General features: G+C 50.3%; 1 protein-coding gene across 4 annotated transcripts in view; it reads right to left on the reverse strand.

The window, feature by feature from the left end:
• The window catches only part of Snx8 (sorting nexin 8), a 57,396-nt gene that overhangs the window by 7,881 nt on the left and 34,326 nt on the right, over positions 1-15,189 (reverse strand). For 3 of the 4 annotated variants that reach the window (XM_004840366.4, XM_004840368.4, XM_087196431.1), the window contains 7 exons: positions 13,957-14,135; positions 11,189-11,306; positions 7,146-7,267; positions 4,258-4,338; positions 3,891-4,051; positions 3,330-3,462; positions 13-81 (listed from right to left, as the gene is read on the reverse strand). In XM_004840366.4, coding sequence (XP_004840423.1) covers positions 13-81; positions 3,330-3,462; positions 3,891-4,051; positions 4,258-4,338; positions 7,146-7,267; positions 11,189-11,306; positions 13,957-14,135 — 863 coding nt within the window. The remainder of the gene's footprint in view (positions 1-12; positions 82-3,329; positions 3,463-3,890; positions 4,052-4,257; positions 4,339-7,145; positions 7,268-11,188; positions 11,307-13,956; positions 14,136-15,189) is intronic. The other variant, XM_087196430.1, reaches the window with a different exon arrangement.

A 15,189-nucleotide genomic window follows, 5' to 3' on the forward strand; every position in this document is an offset into this window, starting at 1 on the left:
GCCCAGACTCACTTTATAGGCCTGAAGCAAATCCAGAAAAAGGTTCAGCTTCTCCACCACATCATTCTCTTCCTGTTTGCCCTAGGAAACAAGGGTGAGGTATTCAACACAGATCCACACAGGACTTGGGACCGCCGGGGAGCCCCTGCTGTCCACACCTTGGTGGTCTCGTCTTTCCAGAGCCACCAGCTCATGCTGTAAAAGAGGCCCCTTTCTGCATGACTCTCCCACCCCAAAGTGTCTAGGCAGAGACACTTTGAAACCCAGCAGTTCTGACAGGGACAGGGCAGCACTTCCTCTGCTCCGCTCTCCCCATACTGTTGTGTCTTCTTTCAGCTTTCTGTGACCAGTGTCTCACCACACACACACACACACACACACACACACACACACGCACACTCCAGTATCACTGGAGGCTGTGGCTATGTCCAAAGAGGCACAGCTGAGAGAACTGGTCCTTTACTAACAGGGACAGAATGCAGGTCTAGGCAGGGCGTGAGGGGAGAGACACAGCTGCAAAAAGGATGTGTCTCTGGAGAGGTGCGAGCAGGTCAAGGGAACAGTAATAGTCTGGCTCCTTGATGGACAAGGGAGACAAGAAAGGGCCACGTGCAGATGGCCAGAGCAGGGGAGGAAAGGGGGCAGACTAGGGTCCCTGTCACTCTGGTTCAGGCAGCAGGGCAAGGGTAACCAAGAGACAGGTGCTGATGAGCCCGTAGCACACAGGCCTTCATGTTAACAAAGGAAAAACCCAGCTCTGGGACTTGTCCTCAGCATCCTGGGGACACAAGTGACCACCACTGCCACACGGAGATTGCCCTGGCCTCCCAGTGCACATGCAGTAGCAGGTCACCCCAGAAGCCGCGTGTCACATAGGTGAGAGGGATGGTGGGCCAAAGGAGACAGGGGACAGAGAAGAGTGTGTGGAAACACAAGCACCAAACTGGAGCTGCAGCTACCTCCAGTGACCCAGGATACCCCTCCCACCCTCTAGGCCTCAGTCTGCAGAGCCAGAAGGTTTCTGCCACTCAGTCCCATGCCTACAGATTCTAGCCAGCAAGCTCCAGGGAGTAAGAAGTGTGTTAAGGCGTTCCAAACATGAAAACACATCAGCTGATGCGGATGGTAGGAAAGGGGACCTGAGGTCCTCCCTTCCCATGTTTGTAACCAAGGCCAACTTGTGGTTCAGCACACAAGACCCCAAGCTATCAACACACATGCTTTTAAGAAAGGCATACCATAGCCGGCCATTGTGGTACACATATGTAACTGCAGCACTCCAGAGGCTGAGGCAGGACAAACATAAGTCCAAGCCTAGCCTGAAAACTTGGTGAGACACAGTCTAAAAATTTTTAAAGGGCTGGGGATACAGCACAGTGTGAAGACCCTGGGTTCCATCCCTAGTACCACACACACACAGAAAAAGGTCCACAGTGTCATTACTGTAGAAAGAGCTGCCCCTGCTCCAAACCTCACTGGTCATGCTGGTGTATCTATATCTCCTAACAGGTATGAGGAGAACAAGACTAGTGAGTAAAACAGGAATTAGGAAAATAGCCCCAGGGTGCCTTCATTGTACAGCAGGGGAGGGTTGGAATTTCAGCTGATCAAAGTCCTGATCCAGTTTCTGTAAAAATTCTATTAATTTCACTACAATCAAAGACAGGAATACTGAGGAAGCAGAACTTCTCCAGACATTAAGTATCAAAAGGGAATTCATGAAACATCAAAGAGCCACAGGGCTAAGAAGAACCTCATGTGACAAACTCCCCACCATGCTGGAAGCATGGGTCTCCTCTCCTTCGTCAAGGTGAAAATGCGGAATGGAAAAGGCCTGGGACATCTGATGGTCAGGAGTCCCCGCAACCTGCTGGAGGTTCCCTGCAGAAGGTTCGCCAGGGCCTGGGTCTCTGTGACAGGAATGATTTGGATTTTGTTTTACATATGAACCTGGAGGAAAAGTTCAAATTAAAAGAAAATGGTTGGGGCTGGGGATTTAGCTCAGTGGTTCCACCGCCTGCCTTGTAGGCACAAGGACCTGAGTTCCATCCCCAGTACCAAAAAAAAAAAGAAAAGAAAATGGTTTCTTAATGATCTAGTCCAGCCCCTTTGTATTCCACTGATGAGGAAACTGAGGCTTAGAGCTCAAAGTAACTGGAGCAAGATCACAGTACAGACACTGCAGAGTGCAGGTCCCTGCCCCAGTACCCGTCTTTCCACCCAGCCAAACTCTGGCTCCTCTCCGCCTTGGAAAAGGGGCACCCACAGACCTGGGAAAGGAACAGCACCCAATACCACCACCCTAAACTCAGTTTCTAAAGGGAGCACACAGGTACCAGGAGCAGAAGAAAAAGAAAAAGGATTTTCCACACCAGCAGAAATCAAAATCTCTCTTCTGTGTGAACACATTATCAGCATCTGAGCACCCAACCCCCAGCAAAGCCCCCAAACAGCCAGCAGGTAGTTCCAGCACACAGACAATGGAGCTCCACAGCCTGGCCAGGGACATTAATTTAGTTATAACTATCTATTAGCAGCTTAAAGACCATTTCCCCAAAAAATAGGCAACAAGCTGATACCCTCAAAATTAGGTGACAGCTTTATCACATAAGCCCCAGGCGAGCCTTTAAGTTTGACAGTAACTACCGCTTCTTCAAATGAGTCTCCAATGACTACCAGACTCTTTGCAGATTTCTAAATACAGATCCTGCTGAATAGCAGCAGCACTTCCTGAGGTTAAGAGGATGTCAGGGTAGGAGGAAGAGGGGACCTCTGGATGTCAAGTGGGAAGGGGTAGGAGGAGACTCTAGATATCAGTGGAAGGAAGACAGAGCCTCTTGAGTGCTGAGAGCTTAGTTATTATTCTGATGAGTTAAGTTACCCTGTCATTCTGCATAATGGGTACTATGTGGCCCACCCAGAAGTATGCTCTGGAGCCCATGATTACAGTTTCAAGGACAGATTTCAAGCCAAGCAATCCAGCAAGTCCCTGTCTCAAAAAATAGGCTGGAAATGTAGCTCAGTGCAAAGACCTTGGGTTCAATCTCTAGAACTACAAAGGGAAAAAACAAATTCCATTTTCTAATCTCAGCAAAGTCAGCACTCAAGAGACCAGAACCCAGTGTGTCTGCTGCGTCCCTCACAGCCCTCTCCCAAGCATACCTGGCTCGTAGTGACCCAGAACAGATGGGGACGGACAGTACCTCCTCACAGGGGGTGGTGATCACTCAGTGCTCAGGACTGTGGGTGCACAGCAAGAGGCACTCCCTCACTGAGAGACAGCACTTCCTGCACAGGGGACAGATGCTGTGGAGGAGGCAGCCACTCACCTGTTGCGCAGCTTTGTCTGCCAGCACCGCGAACTCCACAGACAGGCCCTTCAGAGCCTGCTTCAGCGAGGCCCAGGTGCTCAGGTGCAGAGTGGCCCAGGAGGGCAGTGGGGTCGTGTCAGACCCTAAGGCACTGCGGAAAGTGAAGCACATAGGCAGGAGACACTCAGCATGTCCTGCCCTCAGCCTCAGCTCCTAAAGGGGCCCAAGGGACATGGAGAGCAGAGAGGAAGGTGGGATGCAGGGCCCCATCCCAAGTAAAACTGAGACAGAGGGGAGAGCGTCCTGTGCCCCTGCAGACAGAGGGGGAGCCCTGCCAACCTCAGGCACTTCCTTCTCAAGAAGAATGAGCCGTGTCACCATCTAATCCCTACACAGGAAAGACTACAGTGTGGGAGGCTGGCAAGAATCTACACGGTCCAGCTGAAGCCCCCAGCTTTTCCTCCTGCCTATGATGCCCCACTGGCCTGGCCCACTTTGGCCATTCCTATGGGAATCTGGTGTGCCCACAGCCCGCCACCACCTGGAGACTCTGTCGCCACAGACCACAGGGCCACCTGCCTCAACTCCTTCCCAAATATGAGAAGATCGGCTGCATTGTCAATGGCCCTGGACGCAATCCGCTCGGCCCGGTCCCGCAGCTTGTAGAAGCTGTTGTAGAGGTTGCGAATGAGCTCCCGGCTCATGGCGAACTGAGTCTGGATGTCAGGTGGGAGGAAGTCCTGCGGGATGAGAGGAGACAGTGGGTGGCCTGGGCATGAGACAGGCAGAGCCTGGCTTCAGAACCACTGAAAGAGGGTCAAATGAGAATGGGCAGTGCATCTCACATGATCCCTGGCACACAGCAGGGCAGAATGACACCAGGCAGTGTTAAAATTACTATGTCTGTAGTTAAGAGGGGAAAAAATACTCAAGAGCAGAAACCTACCTTGGCTCTAGTAGCCACCTTACAGTTCAGGAATTCGTCCCCAACACCCTGGGCTGCTTCCCTAAGCTTATTCTGCACATCCTGCAAGAGGAAGGAGAGAATTACACTTTGTTTCCAAAGCACAAATCCTGACACCAGGCCACTGCAGGGCCATCGTGTCAGTAAAAACCAGCAGTGTCCCTTGTGAAGGGAGATCCCCTTCCCTGTGTCTGCTTTGCCCTCAGAATTCCAGAATCCCTTTGCTGTCGCTTAGATTTTCTTTAGTTGAATGTTAACCGCAGGAAAGCCTGACCTAGTGACAGTGTTTTGCCCTAGCTCTGGGCCAAAACAAGGCTTTTCCCCAATAACAGCCTCCATCCACCAACAAAGGGCAGCACTGTCACCACCAATGAGGGACAGTACAATTCGTCAGACCCTTCAGGATCCAAAAGGAGAAGCCAAGACATCTTCCTGTGGACAGACTTCGAGCCAGGGAGCCCAGGCCAAGGCAGCTGACAGGCAGAGCAAGGGCAGAGGAAGGACACCCCCTGGTCTCGAAGCCCAGCCCTCTGAACAGAAGCCTCCTGGGCAAAGCCAACCTTAAATATAAGGAGTGTTTAAAAAAATAAATAAATAAAAATAAATAAATTGAGGAATTCTGGAATTTCAGATGTGCCCTGAGGATCATCGGCCTCAATTTTCTCATTTTAACAAACAAAAGAAAACTGAGGTAATACCCTACACCTGTAATCCCATCACTATAGAGGCCGAGGCAGGAGGAGCCCAAATTTGAGCCCAGCCTGGGCAACTTAGCAATTTACCAAGACGCTTTCTCAAAAGTAAAAATATAAATAAGGACTGGGGATATAGCTCAGTGTGAAGGCCCTAGGTTCAAGGTTCAATCCCCAGTACCACAAAAAAAGAAAACCAGAAAAAATTCACACTGCCCAGGGGATGTCTGTAATCATAGCACCGAGGAGGCTGAGGCAGGAGGATCATCACAAGTTTGAGGCTAGCCTGGGCTACATAGTGAGTTTAAGACCAGCCTGAACTACATAGTGAGACCTTTTCTCAAAAAAGAAAGAAAGAAAGAAGGAGAGGAAGGCAGGCAGGCAGGCAGGCAGGCTGGCTGAGGTCCAAGGTGGTTACAGGGAATAGCCTATCCATGGAAAGGTGGAGGACAACGAAGCTTAACACCATAGAATGGAGGCAGCAGTCCCGCTCTGTATCCCACTTCCCTGTCCTCTGCCTGCAACACAGTAGCTCCCAGGTCCTGTCACATTCCGTCTCTGGTGATCGAGACTTCTGCTCCACCCCCTGGGCTCAAAAGGCCACACTCCCAGGCTGGGGATTTAGCTCAGTGATTCTGCCGCCTGCCTCGCAAGCACAAGGTCCCGAGTTCAATCCCTGGTACAAAAAAAAAAAAAAAAAGCCACAGTCCCTGCTGAGGCAGAGGCTTACAAGTATCTAGTGACTGTCTGCTATGGGTTAACAGATGTCCAGGGTGTCACAAGGGAAAGCCTGAGGACTTCCTACAGAGGTCAGAGGAATGGAAGCAATGCTCAGGCTGACTGCCTGGGTCCTGTGCTCCCGACCCTGCAGCCTGTAAGGGGCAGTGGGAGGGGCCGGGTGGTTCCTACTGGACTATGCCCGTGTCCTGTGTCCTGTGTCCTCTACCCTACAGCCTTGTATGGGGTATGGTGCAGGCAGCCCCCAGTGGACTCGCCTGTGTTCTACATCCCCTGTCCTGCACCCTGGCAAGAGGTGGGGGGAGTGGGTCCTAGTGGACTCTGCCTGTATCCTAAATCCCCTCCCTGTAAGCCTGGTAATGGGCAGTGTATAGCTGTTCCCAGTGCCCATCCAAGAAGGGGTCCCTACAACATGGTTTCCTTCCGACTGGGAACTCCCCTTCTGTACCCCACCCTGGTGGGAAGAAGGCTCCATCCCTGAACCTCCCTGCCTGAAAGGGCTGGCAGCTCCCCCCACTCCATTGGGAAGAGGAGCTCAGCTTCAGCTCTCGGCTCCCACTAGGCTGTGGACAGCAGCTTGAAGAAAGGAACTGCTAATCTAACTCCTGGAAAATGTGCGTGAGGACATCTCCCAGTCAAGGATCTACAACCCAGCTCTGCTGAGGCAGCTCAGCTGTTCCTTCAGTGATTCTCAGTCAAAAGGGGCCTTTTTCTTCTTTCTTTCAGTAAATACAGTGGACCCCTGACTTACAAACTCAGTTCATTTGCTCAAGCTGATTGTAACTGAAGTTGGTCAATGAAGGCTCAGGCTCCTCTACACAGCCTTCAAAGTCTCTCTCCTGTATACAGGCAGATCTCAGGGTCCTTAGAGAGACACTGGCCCAGGATTTCTCAGTAACCCCACACAGGAAAGGATGGTGTAATGTTCCTTCCAGAACTCTTTAAGGGTTAGATCTGTATCTAAGACCATCTGGAAGCACAAGTGACTGGCATTCGGGTCATAATTCAAGACTTTGGTCATAAGTTACAACTAACATTCTGGTAGTAACCCAAGCTGCTCATATATCAAGCTAGTTGTAACTCAAGGGTCCACTGTACTTAGTCACATCTGCAATCTCTAGTTCATCCAAAGACCCTCCAAACCATCCACTGTCTGTATATCAACTCTAAACTCCCAAAGCAAACACAATTCCACACCATACACAAAATCCTCCATAGTCAAAACCAAAGATGTCTTTAAAAATTGTAGCCAAGCCTCTACTTGGAAAGGAAGAAAGCCATGCACTATTGATCACAATGAAATGAACTCTTTCCAGGAGTCCAAACAGGAGGAGAGGGACAGAAAGGAAGGAAAAGGAAAGCAACTTGAGAAGGAGAATGAGCTCCAGAAACCTCAGAACCCAGCCCACGTGGGACCCATCACAGAACAGGGACACTTACTGGGCCATTGAATGAGAGGAACAGCCTGAGGGTGGCATCCTCAGAGAACGGGGGGTGCCTGGCCACCAGGTTGATGAAGCGCTTCAGGGCCCTCCTCCGGCCCTCGATGAATTCCCTGTCGGCTAAAGAAGGGCACAGGGTCACCACACAGAGTCAGCCTCACTGAGAACGCAGCCTCCACACAGGCTCCCAAGCACCTCAGCAGCGGACTTCCAGGAAGATGGCGGATTGGTGAACAGCAGAAAAATAGCCTCTCCGAGATTTGGTGTCCTGACACTGGAGTATAGTGGAAAGACAAAGAGAAGGGGGGAAGTGGGTCCCCAGGACCCAGGAAGGATCTGGAGTGGGAACTGAAGCCCCACAGGAAGAGCAAAGAGAGAGACTTCGACGAAGAGAAGGGAGATGGCAGATAGCGCTTTCACCCAGAGCCCAGACTCCCAGCATGGGAAGAGTGGCTTGAACCTACAGATGCATGGTGACTACTGACAACCCCAGAGGTCTTCACGGAGAAATGCACCAGTGGAACAAAGCAGTGGACACAGTAGATTGCAGTAGCTGGTGAGTTATTTGGGTTCAGATGTCCCCCAGGAGGGGGCAAGGGGCCAGTAGCCATCTTGGAGAGGGACAAACTGAACTTGGAACTCAGAACATCTGCAGGCTGCCTCCATCTAGTGGCTCCTGGTTTGGCAGTAAGGGTGCCAAGTTCAAGTTAGCAAGAGGGACACGGACTGAACAAACTGAGTTCTAGCTTCATAGCCAGAAACCAGCCTGAACTTCAGTGGAACTAAAGGTGCAGGCATAATGGGATTATCCACTATCCTGCCATAAAGCCTATGGCTGGCTTGCTGGGATTAATCACCTCATATCTGGACTCTATCTGCCCACGATGTCTACCAGTGACAGCAGAGACACACCTTGAATTGGACATTCTTTTTCCTTTTTAAAAAAATTTTCTTCTTTTTCTCTTTTCTAGTTTTTGTTCTTGTTTGTTGAGACAGGGTCTCACTCTGTAGTTTGCACTGGGTTTACACAAGCTATTGTAGCCCAGGCTGGCCTCCAACTCATGGCGATCTTCCTGCCTCAGCCCCCCAAGTGCTGGGATTACAGGCATGCGCCACCATGCCCAGCTTTGTTTTTGTTTTGTTTTTGTTTTTATATGAGCGTGAACACAGTCTCTAGTGTTTTATTGTTTGTTGCTTTGTTCTTGTTTTTATTTTTTCCTTCTCTCTTTCCCTCCTGTCTTCTTTACCAGTTTCCCAACGTTTTCAGGATCTTCCTTTGTCATCTAGCCTTGCTTTTAATCTCTTCCTCAATTTCTACCTCTCTATTCCCCCTTCTAAACCCCTTTTAAATCTTCTCCCCTAAGGGTAAAATCCTCATATTGAAGGCTTATTTATTGCATACAATTTTCTGTTGCATTTTACATTTTCTTATATAACCACAAATATATTTCATACGGTTAAAGGTGTCAAATTAATAGTTACCACAGTTGGTCATTTTCTCTGCTGTTTGATGCTGTTGTTATTGCTGATTATACTACTTTAGCCAAGGTGACATAATTGTGTTAATCAGTGTTTCCTCCTGGTATACAAGACTGAGATTGCCTAAGGGTCTTAAAAAATACTATAGGCCAGGCCAGGGATTTAGCTCAGTGGTTCCACCGCCTTCCCCGAAAGCACAAGGACCTGAGTTCTATCCCCAGTAGCAAATAAAAAATTTAAAAATTTTAAAAATACTATAGGCCAGTGCCCAAGAACCAGGTACTGGGCCAAGTAGGTAGCAACTTCCCATCCCCAATAAATTGATGAGGTAGGATCTCGCAGCAGACTCAAAACCCAAAAGACATCTCTTGGAAGACACCTCTGAGAAGTAGTCATTTCCTATGGGTTCTGAATACTGCCAAGTGCCTCAGCAGCAAGGTAAGCACAGCCCTGTAGCTGGCCCAGGGGCACTGCACAGGCCACACCCAGACAAGACTCCGGGGGCACAGAGGAGCAACAGAGGCCCACTTCAGTGACCCCACCCATCATCTTGGGGTTCAGGACTCCCAAGGAGAAGTGAGATCTATCAATTTCAATCAAGACTACTGGGCCAGATATGGTGGCAGAACCCCAGTAATTCCACCTCCTCAGGAGGTTGAGGCAGCAGGACTGCAAGTTTGAGGCAACCTTGGGCAACTCAGTGAATGAGACCCTGCCTCAAAATAAAAAAAGAGCCAACCCCAGTGGTACACGCTTGTAATCCCATTACTCCGGGAGGCTGAGGCAGCAGGATCAAAAGTTCAAGTCCAGCCTAGGCAATTTAGAAACTTAGTGACTAGTGTCTCAAAGAGGGGGTAGGTCTGGGGACATAGGTCAGTAGTAGAGTGCTTGCCTAAATGTGCAGGCCCCTGAGTTCAATCCCCAGCACCACATAAACACATTAAAAAAAAGACTACTGGTAGCCGGGGATGTAGCTCAGTGGCACCGCGCCTGCCTGGCAAGCTCAAGGTCTTGAGTTCAATCCCCAGTACCAAGAAAAAAAAAAAGACTACTGGTATCCTGGTTTCATGTATGTTTTTGTTTGTTGACTATATTTTCAGGATAGCCTCAAACTCCTGGGCTCAAGTGATCTTCCTGCCTCAGCCTCCCAAATAGCTGGCCCATAGGTGTATACCACCATGTCTGGCTTTTGGGAATCCAGTCTGATTCCTCACTCTGATCATCCACATTGAAGGCATCCTCTACAATCCCTTTCTGGGACTTCTATCTATGAACAAATGTGTTTTGCTATCCTGATAAATAACACAGCTTAGGTTCTTGATTCGCATCACTTATAACTTCATTCTGTAATTGATCTAATTATTAACTGCTGTTATTTGAAGGAAATATTTTCACTCCAGGAGAAAAGTGTCTTGCTGCATTAAGAAGTCAAATTGGACCACAAACAGAAACAGTCTTTAAAATACTGTAAGTTATTGAAAAATACAGTCAGATGAAGCCACCTTCCTCCTCAAGACGAGTTGTCGTCCTGTGTCAAGGCTGCACTTATGTAAACTCTGGGTCCCAGACTATGAGGCTGCATGTGATTAATCAGCTGATTGCAATTAACTAGCTCTGATGTGGGGTGTGAACAACATCACTTCTCCCCTACCCAGTTTCTGCTCTCACCACTCTTAGCATTTCTTGTCCTGTCACCATAAGGGGCACAGCCTATTCCACAGTGCGCGGGTGAGGCAGGAAAAACACCTTATTATCAGACACTGAGAGCGGACACTGTGAGTAATTATGTCCACAGTAAGAGACTTCAGTACACCAGAAATTGGACCGTGGAGAATTCTCAAGTTTTGTCCCCTCAACCCCACACCTGCTTCAGGATGGCTGGAAAATGGCAGAAAGTGAGCTGGCTGGCTTTGGGCACTGGCCTACCCCCAAGTTTATTCAGATTTACAGAAAAGAGCTACAGGAGAGAAAACCAGTGAGATCCCTGTGCTCTGGAACCCTGTGAGGAAAAGGCCAGTCTAGGAGGCCTGCAGGCTGCCCACGACCTCCCATCTTGCCCGGTGTAATGTTCCAGTGCCACAGGAAGATGTGGCGCCCAACTGCAAGGTTTCACCTCCCGTGAGATGGAGCTTGGATTCCAGCTTACATGTGTGCCTGTCGTCTTCCAGGAGTCCTCCTAATGCAGCTCACCACCCTCTGCCTGGGGTTGAGGGACTTTGTGAAAGCATAAGAAACCAACTTCGATCCCATGAGCAAACAGGGGTCCTGGCCACCCTCCCAGAGCTCTGGAGGGCCTGGTCCCGACCCTGGAGAGACCGGGTTCCTTCTCTCACACTGGCATGAGGAGGGCCTCCCTACATGTCAGTCGTCCAGCCAGAAGGCTCCGGTGGGCCAAGAGTGACCGGGACTCAGCCACAGCGGTGACACCCTGATGGCCAAGGCAGCCAGCCCATCCAGGAATCAGGGCAAGACCGATGTTCCATCTGCAGTGGGTTCCATCACCAAGCCATCCTGGTAGGTGGCTCACTGTCACCCACACCTGGGCCCCAAAATCCTGCTTACCTCCCAGCACTCTCTTGGGCGGAAGGGCTGGCACCATTCGGTACGGGAACCTGTGCAGCAGCATTTCATGGAAGACCACGAAGTCATTGTACCGACGGCATACGGAGATCTTGAAGCGCTGTGAGGAGAGGTTCAGGGCTCAGCCTGGACATCACAGCCTTTGAGCATCCCCCTCCCCTTTCCTCCTGCCACTCCACAGAACCTGTACGCCCTCCTCTGTGCCCCAGTTCCTCATCCTCTCTCACCAGGCCTTCACTGGAAGGAGAAATCTTAGAATTCCTTCACTTCCAACATTCAACTGCTAATGTCTGGGTGGCTCTGTCCTGGCAAGACTCCCCAGGAGCTATTCCACTCGAGTGGGCCCTGCCCTTCCCTCCAAAGCCAGCACAGAACAGTCCTGCTTTCCCTGCCTCACTGTCAGCAGCACCAGCATCACTCCCGACTGCTAAACACATGAGCAGCCGTCCAAGCACAAACCGAGTGACTGCAACAGCAGATCCTGCACCATGACAGCCACCAGGTCAGGGTATGAGCAAGCCCCAGACTCACTAGAGTAACCTAACCTGGATCTGCTCTAAGAGCATGGACATGAGAAGGAACCTCAAACTAAATACACTGCCCAGTATGTGCGAGCCCTTGGGTTCAATCCCAAGCACAAGGGGAAAAAAAAATCTGGGAAGAAAAACTAAGTCAGATATGGTGGTGCATGCCTGCACTCTGAGAGGCGAGGTAGGAGGATCCCAAGTTTGAGCCCATCCTGGACAATTTAGCAACTTACTGAGACCCTATTTCAATATAAAAAATAAAAAGTGCTGGGATGTACCTCATTTTGAAGGCCCTGTATCCAGTCTCCAATACTGCTCCCCTCAAAAGCAAGAGGGATACAAAATATTAAGGCCAGTGTATCCACCTCTACCCAGGCCACACCTGTATTGCGCTGCCTGTGTTCAGGATTTACAACAAGCAGGGCACACAGAGGGAATTTACACCCAGCAGACTCCCCACAGGTCCACGAGAGCAGGTGGAGAGTCCACTCAGGTGGCCTAGGCACAATGCCCTCCTCCTACACGTTCACACCAGGCACCAACCTACTTAAGGAGTGGGCGGGCCAGGGCCAGGAGTCAAGGCCAGCTCAGAAGGATAGCAGCAGCTTCCCACCCCCAGGAAGTCGGGCCTGGGAGCAAGGCCTGGTGCTCTCCACCTTCGACCCCACACCAGCCTGGGCCCAGGACCCCAACTGCCAGGAGAAGGCAAACACATGATGCCAGACAGCTGTGCCATCCCTGAGGTGCTGCTGGAGTGAGCTTACTCCATCTCCGGCCCCTTCCCTTGGCAGCAGCACCCACAAACCTTAGAATGGTTTAGTCACAGGCCCTGCCACACTATGAAGCCAAGTGTGATGACGCACACCTGTAATCCCAGCACTCTGGGAGGCTGACACAGGAGGATCACAAGTTGGAGCCCTGCCTGAGTTAACTTAGTGACTTATCGAGACCTGTCACGAAATTTAAAAGGGGGCTGGGTGTATAGCTCAATGTGAAGGCCCTGAGTTCAATCCCAAGTAGTGCAAAAGAAAGAAATATAGCCAGCCATGGTGGCACACGTGTAATCCCAGGTGGCACAGTGTGATCCCAGCACTCAGGAGGCTGAAGCAGGAAGATTGCTGTAAATAGGCCAGTCAGATACATAGTGAGTTCAAGGCCAGCATGAACTACACACCAAGACCCTGACTCAAAATACAAAAAAAGAAAACTGGAGAGGAAGGGAAGGTACAAGGAGGGAGGGAGGTAGAGAGGGAATTAAATCTGGTGATTCTTGACACTACAAAATACAGCAGACAGTAGTGACAGATAAGCTGCTGGGACCCTGGACTCACCTTTCTCCAGGAATAATACTTGAGACATTCATGAAACTTTCCAGACAAACCCTGGTAGTGCCGGGCCACCTTTCCATTCAGGGATGCAGACCCTGCTCTGTCCTCACAAATCCATACACACACCAAGGATTACACCACTCCCATAGGGGTGCTCGCTTATCAATTACTGGGTTCCAGGATAAAGAAGAAAACTCTCTAAAATCTACCCTAACTAAACCAAGATACTGAGAGATAACGGACAAAGGGACAAAGACCAACACCGCCTACACAGCACAGGATGACACCTGAGTGCCACCTGCACCTGCTGCCACACTGCTGCACAGATGAGCTCAGACCCCTGCAGTGCCCAGCACAGGACACAGGTCAATCTCACCTGCAAACCTGACTGGCTACTTGGACTCCATACTCTGATCCTCAGAGATCCCCGGCATTGCTGAACTACCACACACTAGCCTGTGTCCAGGGTCTGTGCTCTGAGGTTGTCTACAAGAGACTCTCATGTACCCAGGCATGATGGCACATGCCTATAACCCCAGCACTCAGGAGGCTGAGGCAGGAGGACTGTGGTGAGTTTGAAGCCAGCCTGGGCTACATAGTGAGTTCAAGGCTAGCCTGAGCTACATAGCAAGACTGTGACTCAAAAAAAAAAATTCCCAGGAAACAAGATCTCCGGGCACAATGGAGGTGAGGTGGATTGGACCATGTGGCGGAGCTGGCACTGGCTGATGCCAGGTGCAAGGACCAAAGTCTATGCTGCAGGCTGATGGTGCCCCCAGGGCATGGGCCATACCTCTGAGCCAGAGGCACGGACCCTCTCCCCTCCCACCACCTTGGCCTGGGCCCTACCCACCCTACCCTGCTCATCACCCCACAGCTATACAGCTGGCAGTACCTGGCTGGACACCTCATACTCCACATGCTTCAAGAAGAGGCCCTTCTTCTCCGGGATGAGCTCCACCTGCACGCTGTCCCTGGCCAGCAGCTCCTGCAGGGTGTAGGGCAGCAGCAGCGGGTTCCCCTGGGGCATCTGCATCGATCCCCCCGACTCGATGACTGGGAGAGCTGGCGAGCCTGCAGGAGAGAAGACACATGCCCACTGACGGCGGTTGCTCGGAACTCAGAGTCTCCCACACCCTGCACCAGGCTCAGCATGTGGACGCTGGCCCCAGATCCTCACTCAGCAGCCACATAGTCAGGGCCAATGGGTGTGTCCCCTGCTGGAAAATCACCCACTACCAGGAGGCTTCACCTGTTGTACCCCTACACATTTCACATTCACCTGACCAAGTCAAATCTAGTTTTCAACGTGGGAGTCAGGAGACAAGGTGAAATATTTATAAATTATGTGCAAATCAGAGTCTTCCCCATGAGGAATGTCATTATTATGCACTGCAAACATGTACTAATAGAGGGCCAGGGATTTAGCTCAGTGGCACCGTGCCTGCCTCGCAATTGCAAGGTCCTGAGTTCGATCCCTGGTACAAAAAAAAAAATGTACTAATAGAAATGAAAATTGAAACAAAAAGACTCTTTTCAATGGAGCCAAAAAGAGGTTCAAACAAAGGAATGTAATTTCCATATATCCCAGTGTCTCTACAACTACACACTGTTTTCAAAGGCCAAATAACATGTGAATCTGAAAAAAAAACAAAAACAAAAACAAAAACCTCTAGCACTCTGGGAAGCTAAGGAAGGAGGATCACGAGTTGGAGCCCAGACTGGGCAACTGAGCAACATCCCAAGATCCTGCCTCAACATTTAAAGAGGGTTAGTGCGGTAGCTCAGCACAAAGGCCCTGAGTTAAATCTCCAGTACTGGGGGAAAAAAATACTCCCTATGTGCATACAGCTGGGAGTCATACAAACCAAAAACTCATAATATAGCCTCCTTATGGAGACATTGCTCCCACATCATTCACAAAGCACAGAGCAGAGAGACACTACAGAGAGATTTGATTTGTTGCCTCATGGCTTGCTGCAAGATAAAACAACCACCTAAGGAAATGAGGTTTACAAGTCAGTTCAGCTTTCGGTACAGGGAAGAACAGAAATAGAAAAATGCTCTTGCTGGGTATGGTGGTGCACACCTGTAATCCCAGTACCCAGGGAGGCTGAGGCAGGAGGAT

Source organism: Heterocephalus glaber, unplaced genomic scaffold (genome assembly GCF_053883595.1).
Source record: "Heterocephalus glaber isolate CG9 unplaced genomic scaffold, H.glaber_assembly_v1.0 deba00001610, whole genome shotgun sequence".
Lineage (NCBI taxonomy): Eukaryota > Metazoa > Chordata > Mammalia > Rodentia > Bathyergidae > Heterocephalus > Heterocephalus glaber.